Below are 27,549 nucleotides of genomic sequence, written 5' to 3'. Positions count from 1 at the left end.
AGTGTGATTGTAATAGTATTGGCAGCAGCAGTGACATTTTTGTACACTAATTTGAGACTTAAATTGAGGTTTCTTTTAATCTTGATTCAGCCATCTCTGTTATGAACCATAGCCTTGTATTATGTATATATTTCAAAATATTGTATTTTATGCCTTCATAAAAATGGCTGACCATGTTGCACGAATTACCAATTAGTTGTAGAAGCTTGCTACTTACATTCAAATCTTAATATATTGACATGTTCAGCTTTTATGAAGCCGGCCATTATAACTGGACAGATGAACAAACTTTATGTGAATTTTTAACAATTGTATATAGAATTTAAAATTCAAATTTTAAATGCAACTGTTAGTCTAATGGTCATGTTTTCCATCATCTCTCTAAACCATGTAGTGTACCCTGACAGGCCATGCTTTTATAATGTATCTACTTACCCAAATTCAATTAGGGTAAGGGAGATAAGACTATTTTGGTTGACCTAAAATGTAGTAGTATTCTTTTGAGACAAATGAAAATAAAGTTTCCTTTATATATAAGACTAATGTTCATTATTTTATTAATTGAACAAAGTTTATAATTATTTTTAATGTTTATATCAGTTTTCGATGAAATTAATTCTAAGTAATCTGAACAGATTGGCATGAAAAGTAATATTTAAGGCCTGTATAGTATAGTATTGTACTTTCCGTAGTACGTTGTCATATAGATTAGCATATATCACTCTAATAAACAGAAAGAGCAAGAGAACAATACGAGGAGGAAGAAAGTTGGTGTGGTAGGAAAAACAAAAGTTTTATAGTGAAACAAATCTAGATTGGAGTTGTAATTCTGCTATTTAGCAGTTCTACGAATTGGTCAGTTTATTTAAGTTCTTATTACATCAGGTTTCTCATCAGTAAAATGAAAGTGATCATAGTAACATCCTTACAGTTTTGATGTGATGATTGTAAAAGATAATGTACATAAAAGCAGTTTTTAAATTAGAAGGCACTCAACACATATCAGTTAATGTGTATATATTCACACATATACATAATTATGTCTAATTGGCATGTAGCACTTCATTTGCTTCTGTACTCAACATCCAACTTTATTCAGAGGATACATTTAACAAAGACTTGATATAATTCTTTGTATTTCACTCCTGTTTTTTTAAATCAGTGATTATGACATCTTTAAGACCAATTAAGTAGCTAGTATGAGGGAACATATCTTATGCTTCTGTATATCTTGCACCAAGCACAGTATCTGGCAAATATTATATGTTTATTATATGCTGGCAAAATGAATGATCACAGTAGCAGTTCTGATATTAAGAATAAAAAAACAATGTAACAACTTTAACTCCCATCAATTAGGTTAAGGGTTGCCTTCTAAAAAATGTGTAGATTAATTGTAAACAATGATTTGTTGCACCTGTTTATAGAGCAGTTTAAGACCTAAATTATTTTCCCATTTTACTGGCATGACATCTCAGAATAAATAAGTGGTAACTGTAACACAGCTAGTAAGTGAACAAACTAGGAATAAAATAAAATGTATTTTTTCAGGCCAAAGTTTAGTATTATTTTAACTGCACTATGCTGAGATTAAAAATCTACACAAAAATGTCATACTCAGAATATTGTTTTTCAACCAACACAAAGACATTTACAAGTGTTTCTGATTGTAGACCAAACAATATCTTGCTTTGCCTCCCTTTGAAGACCTAGATAAAGGAGGAAATATTAGTATTTTGTCAATATATTTTTCTACCTGACATAAATTGCATCAATATATTAGTTGGATGGTTATGATAATTTTTATCTTTCATTAATCATTGCTTGAATGAATATTTATAAAGTGTCTATTATGTGTGGAGCACTGGACTCATCATGTTGTAACAAACAGAAGTATTTCTGTTCTCATGAACCTCACCCACTAGTCAAGTGTCAGACATTAAATAAACACACCATTAGATACAAAAGTAAACATTATCATGAGCGCTGTGAGTATAGCATGTATAACAAGGATCCCCCTATATACTAAGAGGCCTGCAAGAATCCCCTGTGAAGAATTGCTGTGTAAACTGAGAACTGAAGATAGGGCTCTTAACTGAGAACTGCTATAGGGCTCTTAATTTTCATAATTAAAATAAGTAAACTATTTCAGAATGAATAAGTAGATTACTATGAAGACTACTCCAGTAGAAAATGTAAGGGAGCACGGGATGGTAGAAGAAGGTAAAGGGGGTTAAATACACAGTGAAGGAAGAGCTGACTCTGAGAGGTGAACACACAATGTGATACGTAGATGATGTATTGTCGAATTGTATACCTAAAACCTTTGTAATTTTACTAACCGGTGTCACCCCAATACATTTTAATTTTTAAAAGAAGGTTGGGGGGAATGCTAAGGATAAAAGAGAAAAAAAAAGTTTACCATGACAATACATAACTAAATAAATAACTCACTGAGGAATGAGTGCAGCAATGGAGATAACATACGTTGACCTTTTTATTCCTCCTAGATTGAGATGTGAGTGAAGACATAGTAGGAAGTGATTATTTTTTTATTTATTCTTCTTTTTATTTTTAGTAGTGATAATTACTTCATCAAGTTTGAAGGCTGATGGGAATAGATTAAGTTAAAAGGGATGTGAATGATGTTGGAAAGAGAAGAAACATAGGCCAAAGAACATAGCCCCTGAAGATATACTAGGGGATAGAATCCATTGATGGAGATTCTTCTCAATTTCCATAATAAGAGAATGGAGAAAACTAGGATATATGTTGAATGGTTTATAGATTTATTTTGAAATGATTAACTCTATGTCTCAAAACAATCAGTGAAAATCATAGCTCTGGGTACCTTGCATATTGTATTCCCCAGATTTCATGCTATGACTTTTATTGGCTTTACTGAAGTGTTTTCTCCCCACTGCTATCACTTCAAACTAGCTTGCAGCAGAGCAAGGAATAATGTGAGGGGAACCAGTAAAATTGTCTGTAACCTAGGTTTTTACTTTTCTAATTGAATACATGTAAACTCTGAGTTGCTTGTAATAATCATCTTCAAAGTGTGGATTTTTGTGATAGGGCTCTTAATTTCCATAATTAAAATAAGTAAACTATTTCAGAATGAATTCTAAATTGTTTTCTTGTCATCTTACAGTTTTTCTCTGGGCTCCAATCTAGCATGCAGTTAGAATAATTTATAATGCTACACCAATTTAAACAGCCCCCTTCTCTAAACAAAGATCACATACAGATGGCATATCATTGCCCTAAATTTAAATCCAAGTTCTTTTATTTGATAACTGTAGGAACCTGTACACATTTCTTAGGTGTTTTGCAATGTTCTAATCTGTAAAATGTGGACAATGATAACTGTCTTGCTGTATGTTTGTAAGAATTAAAAGATGTAAAGTTCACCCTAGTTAGGACTTTTGCTCTTACCTGAGAATTACATTGAAAAAGAAAATCTGAGCCACGTCTCCGGATATAGGGGTAGAAACGTGGCATTATTGCTTTTGGTCAAAACAAACACTAGATTTTTGTAAATTTAAGGCTATAGTGTAGCTCTATGGCTGATTATTTTATTTGAAAATAATGAACAATCGATATTATAATGATTCTAGGTATACTTATGTGTATGTATGTGTGTGATTCATTACATACTGTTTAAAAAGTTTATAATCTAATGAAAGGATAATGCAGAGATAGGCTTGTACTGGAGACTGAGAGGTACCACCCAGATTCCCCTTCAAGGAACGATATACTGTTCTAGCATCTGGGAGTGATGCAGGCAGACATCCTTCAACTGTTAGCCGCTCCCAGGATTATCACAGCTGCAGAAAACTGCTTTGCCCAAGGTCACACTCCTTTCAGTGCAACCCACATTCTGACTGATGCAGTAGTGTAAAGACCTGGTGATTTTGGTCCAACTCACAATAACAACAACATGTAATCTAACTCCAGACTCCTTCCAGAGTTGACCAAGGCTGTCGTTGGCCTTATACAGTAGTTAGCTTTCTCTCTTAACCCAGTCCTGCTTTCTTCCTCTGCTTCCCACATGCATTGATCCCAAAGGTACACCCCAATAAGCACTATGCAATTTATTTCTATCTCATCCTCTGTCATATAGGGAAATCAACTTGCAAACAAAGACTCTTATATAGTGCAGTGTTTTTCCTCAAGTCATACAAGAATCAAAGATTGGAGGGTGTGTTTTTTGTTTGTTTTTGTTTTTATTTTTTTTCCATCTAGGTTCAGTCTACAAAGTAAATAAATAAAAATAGGCAATATCTCTTGTTTTTCTCACTAGTTTATGATATCTCAGAAGGATTAGTTCATTGGGATTTTGAAACCCAGTACTGGAGATATTCCCTATGGGTATCATAATTCGCTGCAACCCGATGTGGATGTATGGTGAATACATTCTTTTTTTACTGTCTCATTCCTCCTATTGGAACATTTGTATGAGGAACTCCTCTGAGCCTACAATCTTCTCTAATGGCTTTTTGACTCTTCAGTATTGTACTCATCTTAGTCTGCTCAGACAGTTTTCTGTCAAAAGCTGTTCATCTTTATAAAAGTGGTAAGAGTAATTCTTTCTCTGGGCAAACCAAATCAAAGTAGTTCAAGCTTGACATGTTGGATGGTAGCTTCAGTCTCCATTTAGATTCTTCAGACTTTAAGTTGGAAATAAGTCAGTAACTTTCTTCTGTATTATCTGCAAAGATAGATGGTAGATAGATTATTGAGTTTCAGTTTATCAGAGCAATGTAATTAACGTACTTCATTTTAACTTGCAATCTTTATTTTCTAATTTTTGTTCATGCCAAACTCCAGTTCTTTCATCACTTAGTCATAATGACTACATTATCTCTAACCATCAACATTAATTCCATAGAATATATCCCATTATTCTCAAGGAAAATTTCTGCTTGTCCAATTGATAAAATGTTCTTCTTATCGGGAATATGATAAATTAAAAGAATGTATGTCCAAAAGAAGTTTTCCTCCACATTTTTAAACCTCCAGTTTGGTTTATTTTCTCTAATTTAACAACAACAAAAATTAAGAGTTGATAAAATATCTGAGTCTTTTATAAAATCTTTAACTTTTAAACATCTGTGTATATTTCTAACATTAAGGTGAGCAGCAGTACGATTTTATGCCAACAGTAAAGGAACCAGGAAGCACCTTCCACCATGAGTGTTGCACAGTAACTATTTTAAGGTAGTTACCAACTGTTTATATAGTCAGTGGCACATAGGGATGTACTCTGAAAGCATCATGGAAGGAAGACAGCTGGAAAAGGAAGAGTACAGCAGAATTTGAATCCAAAATTTGTGATTTAAAAGGCAGGTCTACATTTTGTAAACAATAACTCTTTCCTCTGCACATAAATACAGCCCTAGGGAGTAAATAAAGAAAGATAAGTTATTCCAAGTAATTATATTCTCCTAATTTAAATGAATAAGTTAGAAAAGACAGTTGACAGTGTAATCTTCAGTTACTTTTGTGTGATGTTGGCAGAGAAATGAATGTAAAACAGACATTTCTCAAACAATTTGGTGACATCACAAATTAGAGGAATGAAATATAACTAAAAGCTGTTAGACTTTGGCCCCGCTCAAGGAATGACACAATAAAATAAACCCATGGGAATAGAATCTGTATTCTGCTCTATTCTAATGACATCATCAGGGTAGGTAATATAAGATTATGACAATGTATGTAAAATGGAGGAAGCTCTTTTCATTTATGGTTGTTATTTGGAAAGCAATGTGTATTTATATCCAGTAAAACGCATTATTCATAGTATTTGGGAATTAGGAGATATTTTCCTCTTGTTAAGTGACTAACATATTGACCAAAGGCATTTTTTTTGCATTAGATATGCAGCTGATAATCTGATATTTGAATATTCTCCAGAAAATGTAATTAGAGAATTTCATGGAGAATCCAAACTGGCTGTCCCAGTTTTCCAGCTTCACTTATGATTTTCTTCTAGCACTAATACAAGCAAATCATTTGTAAGAAAACTTGATATAACAACAAAATACTGTGACAGATAGAAGGACAATAATGTTTAATACATAGATTATTCTTGGTTCTTTAGCTAAATCTATAGGAATCTTTATATTCAATTCAAAAGAACACCACATAAAAATAAAATCAAAATTTGGGATTGGTAGTGAAGATCATAAACACATCTGATAAAGCAAAATAGTACATCTTCAATAAGCATAAAAGAAACTATTTAAAATACATTTAAAAATAAAGAGAATAAGACTATGTGTCAGAACTTGACAGACAAAGTAAGCACAAACAAAAAAAAGCAATGCCTAAGCTAAGCAGATTATTGAATAAAATGCAATTCATGGTGATGGTATTTTTATCTTAATTATTAAAAAAATGATGATGATTGACTACAACTTCAGAGATACCCTACAAAAGTTACCCAACATAATAATGTGAGCAAATATTTTAGGAAATAATTCCATTATAATAAGTAATTGAAGGAAGAGTGCTTGTAACGGAAGAAATCACGTTGTCATTAAATGTGTATTTATGTTATATTAGCAAGTTACAGAGGCCTTTCTTTTGACTAAAGCATTCATTTTCAGCAGGGGCATATCACTCCTAAAATGGAAGAAAATTGTTCTTGAGAGGCAAAAATCTTACTTTTTAATGCATAAAACACACAAAAAAGTATATACACAAGTAGATATACAATGTATCTAAGGTAATACAATTTCATGAAGAACAATTAGGAAGAAAACTTATCTAAAAGGTCTCTTTATGGGGGCTATAATAAAAAAACACATTTGAATAATACTGAAATATATTGTTGAAAAATAAATATACTGCATTTAATTCCATAAAGCATAGAAAATGTGTGCATAACATTTATCTTCAAATCGCATTAGAAATAGATTACCTTAACTCATTCTAGATGATGTAAAATGAAATAGAAGAAAACAATGGAATAATAACATAAAGGCAAAATTCAGGAATAAACAACTGTCAATATGATAGTTCACTTAATTTTCATCTAAAAAGGAAAATGTGTCACTGCAAATACTAAATGCCATTCTTAAGTTCTTTATCTGATTGTATGGTTGGGGTAGGAATTATATGTGAACGCATAATGGAAATAGCTTCAGATGAACTTTTTGCAAAAGATATTTAGTGAGTATCTAAAACTTGTCAATGTGAAGAATAGTCATGATACAGATATTAACAAGGTAGCCTGCTCTTGAGAAGCTCTGAATTTCATGAGGGCTATAAAAAAAAATGTAATAAGGCTTTTGCTAAAGTAATGTGCAATGAGTTTCAGAAGCAAAAGGATGAGGCTTTTCACTTACTCAAATGCCTTTGAGACAGGTGACACACGGGCTGAAGAACAATCAGGTTGGGAAGCTGGGGGATGATTTCATGACAGAATAAAGCAGGCACGAGGCAGCAGTGGTTAGTTTGGCAAAATGCACTTAGAGTTAGGACCTACAACATGTTTGTCTATAGAAAAAAGATGAGACTGAAGATGTTGGAGAAGTAAAAGTAAGAAGTGAAAAAACAAAATATAATTCCGATATATGACTTTTCACCATTACACAACATGTCATAATACACAAAAAACCTACAGTGAAGAATTATCAAATGCAAAGTAATAGTGGAAAAATATGAAAAATCGTGGAATGCATCCTCCCAAATTTTTCTAACCCCTTCCAGAACTATAAAGAATATTTAAGAAAGGGTAATGACAACGTCACTGTATAAAGACATTAATGAACATAAAGGATTATTAGGTTTATTTGTTGTATGAATATGAACCTAACAACAAATCTTTTCCCAAAGTCTCAAAGTCCTAATTTCTGATTATTTGTCATCATTATATGATGAATGGATATGTAGAAAACAAATTAGTACAGGGCTACATGGCTTCTTCCTATCACTTAATATTTGATCACCTGGAGTTCATTTATATTGTATTATTAAGAGAACTCTAGGCTATGTTGTAACCATTTAAACTGGCTTTCTTAATTTGACATTCTCACTGTATTTAAATTAGGTATCACCAAACTCTAGGAAGATAGTTTATTTCCATTTTGTTGCTGTCTATTTTTATAAATTATCTTCCTTTCTTCCATCCCTGCCTGAACTTCCCATAATTGTACCTTCTTTTGCCAAACAATTCACAGGTTCCTTTCCGTAGTAGTACCTCCATTGCATAATAACTGGATGAGCTATAACTTTTAGGCCTAATGTTTAATTGCACAACATACATAAATAACAATTAAAATGATATGTGCTAATGGTATGAGGGATCAGAGGTTAGATGGAAAAAACGAGGAATCCCAGAAAGAAAATGAGTAAAATTAGAGATAGGTTATTAAGGATTAGATAGGATTAAACAAACAAACAAACAAACAAAAAACAGAAGACTATCAAGGAAGTGGAGAAAGAGCATGGTACATTTATTTCAAGGATAATGAGCATAGCAGATTGTATTTTTGTTTCCAATTTTTTGCTATCCCACGTTGTCAAAAGATTATCCCACCTTTTGTTGTCAAAACTTACCCCACCTCACGACATAAGTTTTGTTGTCAAAACTTATCCCACCTCACGACATCAACTTTGATCATGTAAGATTTGTCTTGACCAATGAAGTGGGTGGGTAGGTGATATGTTCCATTTCTAAGCAGGCTGTTTCAATAGAGGTTGCTTCCTCAGTTCCCTTCATGGAGTAAAGATGATACAGAGTACAGCTTCAGGGAATCCACAATGGATGCTGAGTGGGCAAGAAGTAAACATCAATGATGGTAAACCACTGAAATATTGGAGTTTTTTGAAAGCTGATTGATACAGTAAACAAACTATTTTGACTAAAATGTAGAGTTTGTGTTCAATAGTTTGTTGTGGAGGATAGGGCATAAAGATAGATTAGAATAAGATCATGTAGAACCATGAATGTCGGGATAAAGTGTAATTTATTATGTAACTTGAACATTTTATTGAATCTACTAATAGCCAAAGCAACCAAACATTCAAATAAGGCACCTACTGCTTAATGAAAGAAAGTCTGTAACTGAATATTTATTTGACAAATATTCATTGTACAGTTATGAAGAATATGCATTAGAAAGTCAGCTATGAGCAATGCATGTTCCTTGTCCTCAAGTTATGTGAACTATAGTGTAAGACACAAGCTGTTAAGCAGGCAATTAATTATGTTATGTTCTAGAGCTCAATAAATACAGAATAATGGAGTCTTGGTGGAAGGTCAAGTATCGTGACTTGAGGGAGCTGGGAAGGCATCCCACAGAAATATCTAACCTCTTAAGTACAATTTACGTGAGGTTTGCTCAACAGTAGGTAAAAGAATTTAAGAATACAAAAAAGACATAGCTTTAGAAAAAAAATATGGGCAGCTGTCAAACCTTTATTTGTGGAAAAATACTATTCACTGAATTCTCTGAGTAGAATTTATCTTTTTAGATCTGGAAAGACGGGTTACAACAGTTATGACAGGTAAGGAAATGTTCAATGTGAAATAATTCTTTTATACCTTTTTCATCTCTCACTATAATGACTTTAAGAGCCTCACTATAATCAGGTCATGACCACTCACCCACTGACATGCACATTTATTTTCCAATCCATGATGAAATTACTTTAAAATGCAACTGGAAGTTATCCCTTCTGTTCCAGTTTCAAATGGAATAATTTTTGATTTTTCAAATATGCAACTGGTGTTTTTTGAGGCCACACATAGCAAACATTTCAATATGGCAATATTCACAAAATCATCAGGTACACTTTTCCATAGAAATTCATCTATCATGTGTCTAATACTACCTGAATGTATGTAAGAGTACCTTAAATTGTCAAGATTGTTTCTCATAATTAATGAAAGTGCTCTTTCCTGGCTGTTATCATCAGTTCATGTAAGTTTGTCTTATGGTTTTATTTGTAACATGGAAAACACTGTGTGGACAGGTTTGATAATTTGTCACAAATTATTTAATTAATACAGAAACCAAAATTCTCAGAAACTTTTGACAACAAAATTAATAGAACCTACTAGATCACTATAATAGTTTAAACACGATCCTAAGGAAAATAAAATATATAAATAAGCCAAATAGAATTAAGTCAGTTTGCTCTAACAAAAAAATATTCTTTAATAATTTTAGGATGGAATGAAGCTTTTTAAACAGTTTCTAAGTAGATATTAAAAACCTTACTTACAATAAATATATTTTTTATTGATTACTTAATATGACCCAGGCATTCTGTGTGTGTTCAAACCTCATAAGGGATAGTGAAATAAATACTCATTACATCATCATTTTACAGAATGAAAGATGGAAGCTTAATGTTGTTATTGACTCATCCAAGGTAATAGAGTTAGTATCGGAAAGATCTGGGCTGCTAACCTAGAGCTTAAACCCTTAAGAAATCACAAGTTCATATGTAGATTGTCTAGAATCCTAAGGATTGTATATTTGAGACTTCCAATATTTGATGAAAAATGATTCAGGCATGTTATGTTTTTAATCCTTTGAGCTCAAGTACACACATTACCGTCTAGCCAGTAAGTTATTTGCCATTGTTCAGTAATGAATATGAGGCATTTTTGTAGAGAGAAGAAAACTTTACCAGCATCTTGAGTCACTAAATTGCTTCTCTCCTTTTACACAAATAATCACAACCTTTAAAAATAGCTCAGCATCTTTAAAGACATATAAAACTATTTTCTATCTTTTTGAAGTTGACAGATTTAAAAAAAAGTATTTCCATTAGTAATATTGTTAAGAATGCACTGCCCAACTTCTCTTTCTGACTACGTTGTTTAACAACTTTTATGGTTCCCACTTCAAGGTGAGAAAAGAGTGCACAGATTCTCAAATTGCTGTAAAGAACAAGAGAAAAGTTGAGCTAAGTCCCCTCTCAGCTTCACACTGGGATAATTAGGTGCTACATGGTAGTTCACACCTTTCTAATAGCTGTATTTTCTTTTTGTTCTCAGAGTTTTGCATGTACTTGATTCTGTGAGAATAAACAGAAATGATTTTATATCTAATGATTAATCTGAATGGTTGAGTATAAAAATGACTTTAATTGGAATTAATCATTGAATAAATGCACAAGTAATCTACCAACAGGTTTCTCAAGAGAAGGGGTGCAGATATCAGGCTCCCCTTTGAGGTTTTATCCCAATATATTCCACCCATACAGGCAACTTTTAGATCTCTATAGAATTCGCAGCACCCAGTAATGCGCTTCCACTTTTATTGATGGGAAAGTGGGTGTAATAGAACACTAAAAAAAGGAAAAAAAAAGGATTAATTTAATGTAATTTAATGTGTAAGAAATATATTCCCCTGCCTCCTTTTCAAGTGATACACTATAAGATGATGCTCAACAAGTATTCAATACATTTCTGGTCAATAAATGCCCTTGACCATGATCTTATTTATTTTTTAAGTAATTATCTGGTTGTGTTTAATGTACTCCAATTTTGGTTTTCTAGAAGGTTTTTTGTTTGTTTTGTTTTTGGTTTTAGCAAACATTAACAGGTTTGTCCAGTGAGGTTTTTATTGGACAACAGACTGTCAGCCAATTTCTCAGCAATATTCATTCACAAATAAGTAGCCACAAATCAGGCCCCATAGTAAGGTATATATTACAAAATATGTCCACCATGGACAGATGATTATAGAGTTGCAGCTGTTACTGTTTATTGCTTTGATGTAGTACAAAGGAAGAAGAGATGTGTGATTATTCTTTTTAACAATCATAATTAACTTCAAATTGATTCTAGGAAGATAAATGGTTTAATTACAGCATTGCATATTGAGCTCCTTGGCTAGATATTAAATATCATTGGAAACTTCTTCACAGTACTACCGATAATTCAGAATTTTATGTTTGGTTATCTTGCCTAACATCTACATACTCATCTATAATAGTAAAGAAATGAAACTACTTTGCTTAGTCAGTCCATGTCACTTAACTTACATGACCTTATTTATGCTTCTTAATTAAGAGATAGAAAAGGAAGGTAACAGCCCTGTATTTTACAAACATTCTGGTTCCTTTATCTCTATTAGATATGCATCTGAGTTCCCTTAATATTTTTAGAATATTTCCCTACAGAATATCACAGTCTATTATTCCATGAGCATCAAATACACTTTCATTCATGGAAATTAAGCATTCACTGATTTACGTTGTGATAATAGGATCTAAATATTTGTGTACTTGACTTTGAACATATTATTTGCATTTTATATTTAACCTTCCTTAACACAATTATGAAACACTACTGATGAGGATTCTCCTTCTAACATTTATTTCCAGCCCAGCTTTTGAATATGTGTTTGGCTATTTTCTCTCAACAAATCAGCCCATTGTAAAATAGAGACAGCTGTTGTTTTAAAAATTCAGTATATGAAGAGTTATGAGACATGTCTTACTCTAAAATGAGTTAGGTTGTGGGAAAAGGGTATAAACTGAAAGTAATACAAGGAAGTTTTTATCAAGTATAAAGTACTGATTCATAAAGTGATCTCTAAATGCTAGAAATTTTCCTAGAAGAAGTGGGATTAGCATTGGGATTTGAAGAAGAGCTGAATGATTAGAATTTCAGAGGTGAAAGGGAACATCATAGCAAGGCTTGAAAAAATTGTCAAAAAATGTATGCTAAGCCCTAAGGAAATGTAGCAATCTGATTAGACTTGAGCAGAGAGATTATACAAGGGAGTAAAAGGCATGACATGCTGGAAATGTAAGTTAGAATTAAATCTAGCTGCATAGAAGTTTGAACTCCTTTCTATAGTTTGATCAGTATGTTGAAAGGAGGCTATATTTCTATTACTCAGAATTTCTAAAGCTGGTGAATACACTGTCTCCCGTGAAAATTTCAACTTGTTCATTAAAATAGTAATGAAACTTGAGATGTTCTTGAAAGTAATGAAACATTTGAAGTTTTCTTTATTTCTATTTTCCCAGCTTTATTTATTTGTGCACAACCTCTCCTCCTCTCTCTACCTGCTCTCCCTTTCCTCCCTTGTAAAACACACTAGCATTGTAAGGGTTAGTAAACATCATTTCATAAAAAAGTAGCTTGAGAAAAACTCACGCCTATAGTTACTTTATGAAAGCCATGACTAAAACCCAATATTTAATTTTCCGTAGCCTTTTCCATCAATTTAAGTCATTAAAAAAAATAATCTATTTACAGAGAACAAACTGATGGTTACTGGACTTGGGGGTAGAGGTTGGGTAAAAAAGATCAAGCTATTAAGAAGTACAAATTGGTAGTTACAAAATAGTCACAGGGATATAAAGTAAAGCATAGGGAATATAGTCAATAATATTGAAATAATTATGTACAGTGCCAGGTGAGTACTAGAGTTATCAGGGGATCACTTCATAAATTATGTAAAATATCTAATCACTGTGCTATAAAATAAATTATTTAAAGTAACATAAAATACTCTTGAATGTCAACTATAATTGAAAAAAGTCTTGTAATTGGCCCTGTTGATTGCATATATTTTTCTGATCATCATTTCTTAATCATTTGTTATTTTATATAGACCCTTTTAAGAACCCCAATATGGTTGAAAATTGGCACCATTGGTTCTATGAACTTAAGATAGTCATTTTGAAGTGATGTGTCACCGGAAACAAAAAGCACAAAGTGAAAATATTGTTTTCACTATTATAAGGCGTCTTTGATCCTGACATTGTTCAGTGAATTATAGTAGTATTTAATGAACTATAATGTATGTCCGTCAAGATATTAGTAAGTATTCTGCCAAACATACAGCGACATAAAGGGTTTATGATTAAATATATTTGGAAACTGCGGTATAAACACCCCTGGGGTTTGAGGATATGAGTAACTAACATCCTATGCCTTGCCCAGATTTAAAAACCAATTCGGAGATTGTCATAGGATTCTGGCAGATGGGTAAAACTGGTATTAAAAGACTTCTCAGTATGAAAGCCAGATAGGGCCGATAGTATCCCACAATTTAACTCACTTACGTAGCTCTTCCCTGTAGGTAAGACTGGAATTATTGGTCTCACCCATAGGTTATTTACCTAAACAAGCACAACCAACATCATTCTTATAAACAGTCAGATCTGAAAGGAGTGACTTTACCCAATTCCTCCAGCAAATTCACCACTTATGAGTGAGTGACGACACAGAGACAAGGCAGTTGTCTTGCTAAAATGCCCTTCCTCTTTGCAAGATGAAGGATGGGGAGGAAGTCTCCATTCAACAATCCTAAATAAAGAGGGTTTTTAAACATAGCACCTCTCTGAGTTAATGTACATTGGAAAGTTCCCAAGAGAAAATATGGTTAATGTTGCAATTTGGGAAATACCAAGCAGGATAGGTGGTTCATTCTGAAATTGAAGTTTATTTTTATATCTCAGTCTCTTGTTAGATCAAGTATCCTAACAAACCTCTAGCCCAGCAGATTACCTACATGGGTTGTTATAATTAAACATGAGGTCTTTCCCAAGTCATTTATTACCAATTAGTTTAGGTGCTACATTTACATTGCTCTAATATTAATTATTAGGTTATATCTATAATAATGCTCATTCACTTTAATTTTTATATATTTCATACAGTGGAACAGATAAGTGGCATCGCAACTGGATTACAGAAAATTATGCAGTAGCTCTAGTTTATTTTATTCATATTATAATTGGTGATCTGTGCTATGTGCGAATTTCATCTCTGATGTGCATAATGGTAGGAAAAGAGATTCAAAACTGCTATTCTACTTCACATCTTTTATTTTATAGTTAGACTATCTGAGAAATAGAGAGAACAAATGACACGCCAAAGTTAATGACATCAAAAACGTATTTACTAGAAACTAATTTACTAGAAACTAACGTATCAATCTCTTTTTACATATTAAGGTCATTCCCCATCTTAACCTACATAGTCTCTCTTTATCATGCTACAAAATATTAAAAGTTCAAAGGTATTTCCTTGTTATCATACCCTTGTTCTGATCATGACAAAATACTACTATGTACCTTTAAAAACTGATATTTTCAGCATAGAACAGGAATTAGTAGCTTCACTGAGATGATAAGAGTCCCAGGTGCAATTCTAAAAATTCCAGTGTTTGTTTTGAGATTCTTAATCAAAATCACATGGAATGATAAAGCAAGAAATATAAATCAAAATAAAACAAAACAATAGGTATATCATGGATACAATAATTTTAAGAATTCTGTAGCTAGTATATAGCAGTATTAAAACATTAAGTTATATGCTAATATAGATAGTTAATTTATGTATATAAGTGTTTAATGCATGCCTACTAGGTGCCAGACACTATACTAGAAATGGAGCATACAGTGAAAAAAACAACAACAAAAAAGCAGTCCGACTATATGCTTGTGGCTTACATTGTAAAAAGGAGACCAGTGTCAAACAAGTAATTACACTGAAAACTGTATAATTAAAATTATTAAAAGTGGTATAAATGACGGGTATATGAATCTATTGTCATGTATGACAGGAGGTTCTAATTTATATTTCAGCAGTCAGAGAAAACTGCTTTGATGAAGTGATGTTAAATTGACACTTGAAAGATAAGTGGGTATTAGCCTGGTGAGTAGTAGCAGAAGACCCTCAGGCAGAGGTTTTGGGAAAAGATTGGAGGTTGGAGAGATTTGCAATATTCTGGAACATAGTAAAATCAACATTTAATGTGGTACTTCTCAGCTATGTTAAAGGTTTGAAAATTGCCCAAGGCTATGGAAATCATTAAACAATGTTAAGGAGAAGACTGGTATCATTACTTTCTCTTTTATAAAAGATCTCTGAAAAGAAAAAAGAAAAGCAAGAAAATAAGTAAGAAGTAATTCAGTGATCTAAGCCACAGCTGATGGTGGCTTAGACCAATTTGTTTACGATTGAAGTACTTTATACAGGTGGAAGCATATAACGGATAGGTAGGGATTTTTCTGTAAATGCCATTACTCTGGACCTTTTTAGTTAATGTGCCATGTATCTCAGAGCCTATAAATGAACTTTATACACAGTATGAGATGAGATAAAAGAAGAAGGAGGAGAGGGACTTGACCCACCCTTGTCGGCTTCTAAGATGGAGGGAATGTGTCATGAGCCAAGAAATATAGGTGACCTGTAGAAGTTGGGAATGGTCTTCAATGACAGGGGGGAGGATAGAGAGAGAGGAATATCAGTCTTACAATCTCAAGGAACTGAATTATGTCAACAACTTGAAGGAGCCTCCAGAAAGAAGCCCAGCCCTACCTATGATTTTAGCCTGGTGATACCTGTGTTGAACTTCTGACTTACAGAGCTATAAAATAAAAAAAAACTTGTGTAAGCCGCTGAATTTGCGGTAATTAGTATGACAGCAATAGAAAACTAATGCAGATATGTATGAGGCATTTTATTGGAGATATCATTTAAGCAGCTGGACATATATAGGACAATACATATATAACACATCCTCACACATGCACGTACCTGTGCGCGTGCACACACACCACCACCACCACCACCACCACCACCTTAGTTAAATGAAATCAGTATATCATAATAAACCTACCATTATATGGCTGAATAAAAACAAAAATTGAGCAAGAATCATTTAAATTACTGATGGTATAACTGATTGATTTTGTGATCTTAAGAATTCCCACAGACAGAAAATTGTCACTGAAATTTTCAAGAGCGTTGGTGTTATAAAATAAGACCTATTTATATTATGTTACTGGATTATATTTTCCTAATTACTTAGGCAGCAACTTTAGACAGAAAAATGAAGTTTTGTGTTTTTTTGTCGTTGCTGTTGTTGTTGTTAGAGAAGTATTGTCATTTGTTTTTTTCCACTAAGATGACCAGCTGTACTAATTTGCCAATAATCTGTATGGCAAATTCTAGACAAAATGTAAAAGTAGAAGAAAATATGTATGTCTGTGGAAATGTTTCAACTAGTTTATAGTATGTCTTTTCTCTTCAGACATTCCCAAAATTCCTCTTCCACCTTTTCTCAAGTTTAAGCTTTAAAAGATATTAACCTTCTAGGGACATTTGGTTTTGATGACTCAAGGGAACAAATGCTGCTAGAATGTCTGGCATTTATTATATACAAAAGGAACACAGTTCCTTTCACATCTTGGACTTTATGATTTCAAATAAGATTTAAACATTCAGCACCCAACCCACATGCTACACCAGGATTTATAAATTAAGAAATATATATAAATTAATATATATATATATATATAAATTTAAAAAATATATATATATATATATAATACACACACACACACACACACACACACATCTGTAAGTGTATTGCTAAGATACATTACGTTGCATCCCACGCTTTGTAGATATTGAGTGATTATTGTGTCCCTGGATGATAATGCAGCCAAGTGTCTTATTTTCCTTTCTTTCCTTAGCCAGTTTGATGCATAATTATATAACATTTTATAGTTTCTAAGATTCCTTCTAGTTTTTCTGAAGAAAAATAACATAGAACTATTTAACACAAAAGGCACAATATTTGATAGTAAGAGGTCATAATTTATATCACAATTAACTAACTTTTGGGTAAGAGTAATTCTCACAACACTCCATTAGAAGATTTTTCACTCGAAATTTAGACATTTGATGCAAAGTGACATTACGTGACTTAAAAATTTTAGTTAACCATTCACAATCATCATTTGGAGATTGCATTGTAATATTAAATAAAAGCCCTTTTTAGGTGCTTGACAGTTACTATACTTTCACTCCCATTTGGGTTTTAGAACAGATTTAGTGTAAAATCTCACTTTCATGCATTCATTATTCAACCATTCATTAGTTTTATATGTGAGGCATTGTACTAGAACTGGGGCACCGAGATATTTGTTTCTTGTGTAATGCTAAATAATATAATTAAATTCCATAATCCACAGTTTTGTCATTTGTAAAATGCGACCAATTATATGTATTCATAAGAACATTGTGATGATTAAATTATATATATATATATATACATATATATATATGTATATATATCTATAAAGAAGTGTTTGAATTAAAAAAAGAAATGTAGAATATTAAGTTGTCACTTGGTAAGTTATGTTTAATTATAAACTAAATGTTGTTTTTTTATAATTCACAATCTATTAAAGAAATGATAATACGGGAAAATTCAGTGTTTTTGTAATGAGAGTTTTTGTGATAATACAATGTTGTTGCTAATGATATTATCAACTTATAAGTTATTCTCATTTTGAATGAGGAATATTAACTGATAGTATATGTATTTCCACGTTCTAGACTTTTGCATTACATTGTCTTTTTTAATTTCCTCCCCGGTGAAAAAAGAATATTCAGTTAGCAGTATACTGGACTTGTTAGCTAGTCTCTGCTGGCAGGGCAACATAAAATATAATGTGAAAAAAGCATAACAAAACACACTGTGTGAATTTCTTTATTTTCAATTTCCTTTAGGCAACTGACCCTGATGCTGGAATAAATGGCCAAGTGTACTACAGTTTGGGTAACTTCAATAATCTTTTCCGCATCACATCCAATGGGAGCATTTACACAAAAGTGAAGCTTAACAGGGAAGTCCGGGACTACTATGAACTTGTTGTTGTGGCAACTGATGGAGCAGTACATCCTCGTCATTCAACTCTAACTCTGGCCATCAGGGTTTTGGATATTGATGATAACAGTCCTGTGTTCACCAATTCAACATACACTGTCGTCGTTGAAGAGAATCTGCCAGCTGGAACCACTTTCCTTCGAGTAGAGGTATGTGGAAGAAGCATTAATTTCATGAATTCCACATTATGAGATTAGCCATTTGGCAATCAAAAAGTCATACACACAGTTCAATTTAGTTGCAGATAAATAATGAGTGAATTTTAATATACGTATCACTAAAATATTGCATATTATATTTTATTTAACAACCCTACTTTTAGGGATATACCAAAAATTAAGGGGACAAAAGGCACAGTTGTAAGAAATTAAATAACACTTCTTAATAGATTTTTTAATTTAAAAAATATGTTATATATTTATTGTAACCATGGATAGTGCAATAATCTATAAAGAAAAACTCAGTAATCTCCCATTTTGTGTCTCCAAAGTACTCATTATTTTTTCTTTATTCTGTCACATTTATCTCTGTGTTTATACAAGTATCAAAATATTTGTATGTATGTAAATATACCTGTATTCACATGTGTGCATATATGCATATATGTATTTATGAATACATACATATATGTATAGTTTTCCTGTATTTTACAGAAATAGGCTATTGCTGTACCTGCTATTATTATTATTATTATTATTATTATTATTATTATTATTGTTATTATTACTTTCAATACACAAATAACATCCTTCCACTACTGCCATATAACAAACTCTCCTTTTTAATAGTGTCTCCAAGCCTCCTTTTTTCATTTTTCAACTGTGATATTACCAGAAACTCTGGACATTCTGATTCAGGAAGTTATTAGTTGGCCCAGAAATATGCATTTTAAGCAACCACCCATTTAATTCTGAAACAAGTGCTAAAAAAAAAAAAAAAACACACACACTTGTTTGGGAAAAACAAACAAACAAAACAAACAAACAAACAAACAAAAGACTAGTGCTTCCTTGACCTTCAATCCACAACTTGAATTTTGTTAACATGGGTTATAAGAACTTATATTTCTTCCATAATTCAACTCAACAAATGTTTAGACCATAAACATTAATAAATCTCCAAAAAGCAGATGGTCACCTGGGAGAGGGCCATTATTTCTTCATTGATTCTTCGATTTATCTCATTCATTCATTCATCCATTCATTCATTCAACAGGCTTATTTTCAGTGTTTATTGTATTTCATCTCCTATGCTAGACTTTGGGGATTCAAATATGAACAAGACATATTTTCTGCTTTCCTGGAATTTTCAGTCTGGTATAGCAAACCGACAAGTAAGCTGGTAATTTAAATAGAGGTCCCCAATGTAAGGGGCCTCAGAGATCACAGAAAGAGGTCTTAACTTAGAATATTTCCTAGAGAATATTTCCTAGAAAAAATTTCTTTCTAAGTTGTGAACCAAGGAGTAAGTCAGAGTTACTTAAACACAGAGTACGAAAGCTTCAAGGGAGTGGCAAGAGCCTGTTCAAAATCCTGGAGAAGGGGAGAGAGTTAGGGGCTAAAACAGTGGAAAATGTGTGGGTCCTCCATCTTAAAGAAATTGAAGTTGATCTAAAATGGATTAGAAAACAAGAAGGATGTTAGGCAAGAAAATGACAATAAAATCTATGCTTTAGGATTATCTTTCCAATTGTGATGTTGATAACTGATTAAAAGGAGCCAAGACTAAAAGATCATATAGGTCTTTGCATTGCTGTATGTGCATTCTAACAAATTCTCATCTTCCCTATTCCGTACTTGTTCCATTCCATTTCCTGGACCACAATGCTTTTGCCAGTCTCTACTACTGAATGAAGTAGTCATCCTATAAGATTTGCATAAAAGTCTGTCCTTTCATCTAAAAGATATATCACTTCCAATTCTGAACACCTTTTGGCTGACAGCTCTCTCTCTCTCTTTTTTTCCCACACTAGTTTGGTATCTGTGTTTATTTCCTTGAGACAGAAACCTGGAGGGCAGAAGTTGCAGCTTGATTCATCTTGTATATTTTTATAACACCTCACACATAATAACTACTCAATAAATACTAGTTAAATAAAAGGAGTTATAATAGAGAAATGTCTATAAGTGGGAACTCTACCTTTGAGGTGAATTTATTATTTATGTTTTCTTAATTTTCTTATAGTGTTTTAATAATCTATTGTGTTTATGGAAATTACTCAATAACATTTATTTGTATTTAAAATATTATTTTTGAAGGTTTTACAATCACCAGGGAATAATAAAAATAATTTATGTTAATATTTATTTATTTACTCTGGTATGATTCTTTTAATTAGTGATTGTTTTCACGTAAAATAAATTTAGTAATAAGATCAACAAAGACAAATCTTCTTTGGTCTCTCTCTCTCTCGCTCTCTCTCTGTCTCTCTCTCTCTTTGTCTCCCTCTCCCTCTCCCCTCTCCGTTTCCCTCTCTCTGGTAAAAATATTTATCAAAAGTGCTTTTCTCTGTAACATGTCTTTTGCTCATCATTAAATTTATGCTGTCTTAAGCACTGACATATGACTTCCATCAGTCCTGCCTTTCTCTAGTTTGGTAATGCCACAGATGTAACTGTTCTTCTGCTTAACTTGTTACAGGCCACAGATGCTGACCTTGGAGCAAATGTGTCATATCGGATAAGAAGCCCAGAAGTGAAGCACCTTTTTGCACTTCATCCATTTACTGGAGTACTTTCCCTTTTAAGGAGTTTGGACTATGAGTCATTTCCAGACCAGGAAGCAACTATCACTTTTCTAGTGGAGGCCTTTGATATTTATGGAACAATGCCACCTGGTATTGCGACTGTCACAGTGATAGTAAAGGTAAGGAATATGGATGAGTTCTGGTTCCCTACTTTGCACTCTCTACATGTAGCTTCTGTTTTTTATACTATAACTATAATATTTAGGGCGACAATTCATAATAATACAGTGTACCAGACCCAGAACATAGATATTTGAATGTGAAATATTTATGAAGACTTGAGAAATATTTATACTGTTTAACTAAATAAGATAAATGTGAAGGAAACACTAAAAATTAATTCAAGCACTGGCTGCCAGAGCCTGCCATTAACTCTGGGATTTCAACCAAACTGTAATTTATCCAAACTACAGTTTAGTCCAAATTCCACAGTACAACGGGCAGTAACTCCATCCATACCCTTCGATTAAAAAATAAAATAAAATAAAAAGAATAAAATGACTCTGAAAGACTAAGTGTGCCAAGCCCCCAGAACTAATAAGTTGAGTTTAGTTTGGAACCCAAGATTCTGTAATGAAATAAGCTTGGAATTATATGAAATTGGGGTTAAGTTCTGGCTCACCCATTTTCAAGTTCTATAACCTTGGAGACTTTTTTGACCTCTCTACATGTGTTATTCATTATAATAACCTGTGGCGAATGAGTTCCTGAAAAGAACATGGCTTCTTCAACATTTGGGTTTCCAGTTATTTTTAAGGTGCACTTTTAAAAGAAAACATGAGAGAAAAATCATCAGTTCTCAAATATTAGTGTATACAAAGTTCACCGGAGCTGCATACTAAACTTTCAAATTTCTCTGTGCATTTCCAAAGGAGCACCTTTCCTCTGTGGAAATCATCCAAATGCCTGTCTCCAGTGCATTTCTGCCTAGAATAAGAGAAAGTTAGGTTCTGGAGATGACTCCAATTCCTTAAAGGTGCTTTCAGTAGAGGACTCAATGTACACAAGGTTATAAGATACACAAGGTCATAGACAAACTTTCTGCAATCTTTAATTTTATAGGGCACTGCAATGTATAAGTGATAAAATAAGAAATCATCACTTTTCTTGAGTTTTTGTTTGATGGGTAACTAATAATTACATATGCTATTAGTTTTGTTACACAACAAAATATCAGTGTGAAAACATACAAGATTGTTAAGATTAAACCAATATATAATTAGCATATCTGTATTTATCATGTAGGTAAATGTTTTAATACTCTTAACTGTAAAATCTTTGAGTCTGTTTTTTTGCTGTTGTTGTTGTTTTTGTTTTTTGCTTTGTTTTTTTTTTTTAATTTTTGTTTTGTTTTAAAGATAACCCTGCAATCAGAGTGGGACACAGGGATTGGTTCACTAAATTTTGTTTACGCTTGACTGAGGTTTATCCGCCAGTACACACATGATGCCATTTCTTCCCTAGAGTCCTGCTGTGTCTTCTAAACTGCTTTGGGAAGGGTAACATAGTCCCTTCCGGTCTCAGATGCATTAAAGCTATCCGGAGAGTTTTATTAGGGTCTGTATTCCTTCTTTCTCAGGAGTCCACAATGACTCTACCTACTCTTTCCATTTTGTGTCTCTCTATTCTAAGAAACGTATCTATTTCTAGTGAGACTGGTAATAATTGTGTCTATTTCAGGGATTTAAAATTCTATTACCCATCAAGTTCTGTTTGGGAATATGAATTTGAACTATCAAAATCTTTTCTTGAGTCACCTGCTTTTCTGTCTGTATCTCTCTTTCCTGAAGCAATGATTTTAAATGCCTAGTAGCCTGTGAAGGATCCAGGGACACCACAAAATCACCGAGGGCCTGAGGGGCTTCAGTTCATTTTTGAAATATTATTTTACCATACTATTGTAGTATGACATTTAGAAATGTAGAAATCTGTTTACAGAAACATTTTGGGAACATGGTAATATCAGTGGCTATGAAGATGGCATGATAGGCAAAGAGATGAAAAGACTACAATGAGAAAGATCTAAATGAACTAACTCTAGCAAATGACTTCTAGACCAGGTGAAAAATTTAAGCCATCTTACCTCGGTCTTCCCTTGCCTATCCCATGTGATTTGTTGGAATTGAACAGTAAAATTATTTAATATAAAAAAAATGGTCCATTAATTGACTGTTTTGGACAATAAGGGAAGAAAAGACTGGCCACCGATGACCTTTCCTCTATGCTTTCCAAATCCAAAGATGGATACTCAAATGGTATAGACTTATCTTTCAGAATGGATGTGTTTGATAATAGAAAGTTATAAACCCTCATAGACTCTAACTTAGCTGGCCTGGACTTTTTTTGATAGAAGAAGTTATTGGAGTCAAATTGGTTCCAAACATATCACCTAAACAATCAAGATGTTCACTACACAAGCCTCATTTTTTGTGTGTGGGACTTGAGCCTCTTAAAAATGCGTTCCTTGTTCCCTCCACCCCCCTTTATTTTAATATAAGGGTGCCACTCAAGGCTTCTACATTAGCATGTGGGATGGACTTGCTCATTGATGGGTTCATTTCTTCTTCAGAAATAACAGTGTTGATCTAATTTTGTTGTCTCAGTTGATTTATCTTTTTAGAAAAGTCAAACCGTTTTATTAGTCAAGTGTTCCTGACCTATATGAGGGTATTTCTGATTTATTGCAAAGTTAAAACAAAACTTAATATTTAATCCTAGATATTTTCTTTTTTTATTAGTTTCAGGTATACAAAGCAATGGAATAGTTAGACATTTATTCCCCTCACAAAGAGATAGACCACCACAATTAACTACCCCTGTGACAAAGTATATAGCTGTTATGATATCAATATCACATTTTTTTTTAATTTTTCAAGTGATATACGCCTAATAAAATTTGTAGAATAGTTCATCTAATACAGGCCAATACTTGATTTTTTTTTTCTCCTGACCACTCAGGTTAAGACTATCACAAAGAGAAGTTTAAAATTCTCTTGTATGCTATTGAAGCCCTTAAAAATATCACACTTGTTTGTTTTGAAAAGGAAATGGAATACAATTCTCATTTCTCCACATATGTAGATTATTCCTAAACTTGCAAATTTTCTGCTATTGGTCTGTTTACTTGTAGTACTGACAAGCTGTTTTGCTGATAACATAATTGCATGATATTTGCTAAGAGACATTTCTACTAAAACAGTCACCACAGGGAAAGATCTTGAAGATCAGATCTCTCTTTGAAAATAAGAAAAAAATGTAATTTCTTTTGTAAAGAAAAAAAGATTTATCAGTTGCATAATATCTAGTCCATCAAACTCATTTAAAATTAGAGTAAGAATGGGAAAACTGAAGTAAATTTTGGAAAGAAAAGTATTTTCACAGTAGAAAGAAAATAGAATTTTATGATAGACACCTTCAAACAGCTTTCTTAGTGTCATATTTTAAGGCTCTAAAACAAACCAATGATGATCATACAAATGATATGTGTTTTTGTTGCAAAGTTGTTTTTTAGAATATTGATAAAGCAAGACTTTTTTTATTGTTTTAATTGAATATTATTGAATCTGTGATAATAAATTTGATGGTACAGATAAATCTCTGGAAAATAAAAAATAAATGTATAAACAGTTTAAAATGTAAAATTTTGAGAAAAATTTGCCCTTACAAACGGAGTTGTAATATATAATTTAAAAAATACACAAAAAGAAAAGGTCTGTTTTCTATAGCCAGCCAAAAGCTGAATACAAGCCAGAAAAGTTGAAATGTGTTAATAGATATATAATATTGGGCAGCATTAAAAACAAGAGTAAAGGACTTATCCAAGATAAAAAGATGACAAGTCATTTTGCTTATGGTAATTTCAGATAGTAAGGCTGCACAGCAGTAAGAAAAGGAGTGAGAGAGACACGTCTGTGAAGGAATGAGACGGACTTACCCCAGGTTGTGTTTGCCTGTCTTTGAGGGTTAGGATGTGGGAGTAGGCAGAAATAAGTGGAAGGATCGGAAGTGAAAGGCCAGGGTTGGTGGGGAATACGGAGATTCTTAGAAGATGGAGTTAGCATTGTCATCTTTCAGAAGGGTGTCCTTCTTTAGGAAGAAAAGAAATATTCTTACCCATAGAAGGTGTACTAGTTTTTCTAGATAGAAAGTCAATGTCCAGTGTGAAGATGGCATTTGCCAAACCATAGAAATGTGGTGGGTGCTGATGCGCCACCAATGCTCCATGGTGACAGTATTTGTAGAGTCCTGGGTTTGATTTGGTCAGAGAAGCCATTGTTTGACCAGGAGGTAGTCCAGGATTCAAACAAACAAGAAACTCTGGACATTTCAAGATTTACAGCATATTTCCTCCAGCTTGTAGGAGTATGGTCTAAAATATTGATCATTATTTTTTACAACTTGCTGATTTTTCCCTTGGAATTGATTGACGGGGGGGGGGGGGGGGGGAAACAGAAAGTAAACCAAAAAACAAAGACAAAAAAAACCCAAAACAAACAAACAAAAAAAACTGGTTTTGAACTATGGTCTTCAAATTCTACTCTGTGCTGTTATGTTCTCATTATTGTATTTTTCCCCAGTATATTCACCACAAAGTATAAAGAATGTGATACATCAGGGAGGGTATGCCACAGGACTGAGTCAGATAGTTTCTCAAAGTATCTGCATAGTCTTATTCTCAGAGATTCTAGCTCAGAATATAGACTTATTCTCCCAATTGACTAGAGTGTCATGGTCTGGAAAATAATTCCAAAAAAAATATCAACTCCTTTTCCCCACATTACCATTCCAATACAGGAAAACTAGATGGGAAAGCAATTATGTATTAAATCAGTGGGCTTGTCAATACTGCACAGTATTATCTTCCTCTAATTTAAGTATCAATTTGGAAACACTGTTTTATCTGCTAGTTTTATAACTAAAATGTAACATATTCCCTGTAAACAACCAAACTAGAGGAAACAGATAAAAATATATATGCCCAGAATAAAAATAGTATTTCCTAACCAGTAATAATTCATATTTTCAATGGGTCAATGGATCTCTCTCCTGGCTCCTCACATATCACACACTGATATTTGGGAGTACCAAAAAATTGTCTTGTGTATGTGATTAAGTTATTTTACAACTTCAGTGATTGTCACATTTTCCCCTGCTAGCCAAGGTAAATGAGACAAGGCTTGCTACAGCCACCTGTCTCCAAATTGAACTTCCTCTCAGTGCAGACAATAAATGCTAAGACTTGTCGATACCAGCTACTGCTTGGCATTGCCATCATTTTCCAATCCCATCATTGATGTAGTTACTATCTTCACCCTGATAAATTGGTGGTCGCATATTCGGGGCACTATTGATATATTGGAATCCTCAATATATTCTCTGAAAACTTTAATTCACCAAAGTAGTGCAATATTCCAAACAGTATTAGTTTGTACCTTCAATGTCTTCAGGGTCTCTCAGGCTATAATGTATAGTGCACTAGCTCCTCAAGATGGTAATCAGTGTTTCACATATAACGGATTTCAGAGACAAATGGATTTGGGAAAAACTAAGCTCTATAAATGCAAACAGATCTCTATGCCATAGGCCTTCATATAGGGGCCTTTAATACACTATTGTACATTGTGAATCTTGAGAACATAAAATGTGATTTGCCACATATCCCACAATTGATCATGGGACTCTTTTTGTTTATAAAGCTTCTGGTAGGATTGATTTTTCAAAGAATGCAATTTGGAAGAAACAAAAACCGTTATTAGGGTTTAGTGAAAATAACTACTTCTAAGGTTAAGTATTGAGCAAGTTGTTTTAAGAGTACAAATACAACTGCTGTAACTCTTTTTTAATCAAACAAACAAAAACGGCTCTATGAATAATTGTAAAATTTACCTTTAGGGAAATAGATTAGCATTACGCAATGTTTAGAAGCTCACCAGCCTAGCAAAATGAAAGTATTGTAAATAGTAGGAAGAATTTTTTTTAATGGAACATATTTTTGGAAAGAGAAATTTTAAAAGTTATGTGTGGATTTTCTAATGACAATTCTACTCAAGCCATCTTACATATAATCATCTGATGACTTTGCCAATTCTCTATTTCTCACCTCCAATGTTGGAATGCTATTAGGATTTG

General features: G+C 32.9%; 1 protein-coding gene across 3 annotated transcripts in view; it reads left to right on the top strand.

Moving 5' to 3' along the window:
* Positions 1-27,549, top strand: part of PCDH15 (protocadherin related 15) — an 822,425-nt gene that overhangs the window by 648,447 nt on the left and 146,429 nt on the right. For all 3 annotated transcript variants that reach the window (XR_013995038.1, XM_081075408.1, XM_081075407.1), the window contains exons 20-21: positions 18,518-18,823; positions 21,315-21,539. Coding sequence is in view for 2 of the 3 variants with exons in the window: in XM_081075408.1 (XP_080931534.1) it covers positions 18,518-18,823; positions 21,315-21,539 (531 nt within the window). In the remaining variant the exon portion in view is untranslated. The remainder of the gene's footprint in view (positions 1-18,517; positions 18,824-21,314; positions 21,540-27,549) is intronic.

Source organism: Rhinolophus hipposideros (genome assembly GCF_964194185.1).
Source record: "Rhinolophus hipposideros genome assembly, chromosome: 15".
Taxonomy (NCBI): Eukaryota; Metazoa; Chordata; class Mammalia; order Chiroptera; family Rhinolophidae; genus Rhinolophus; species Rhinolophus hipposideros.
Note: the sequence above shows the minus strand (reverse complement) of the source record. Positions and strands in the feature narration are given on the sequence as shown.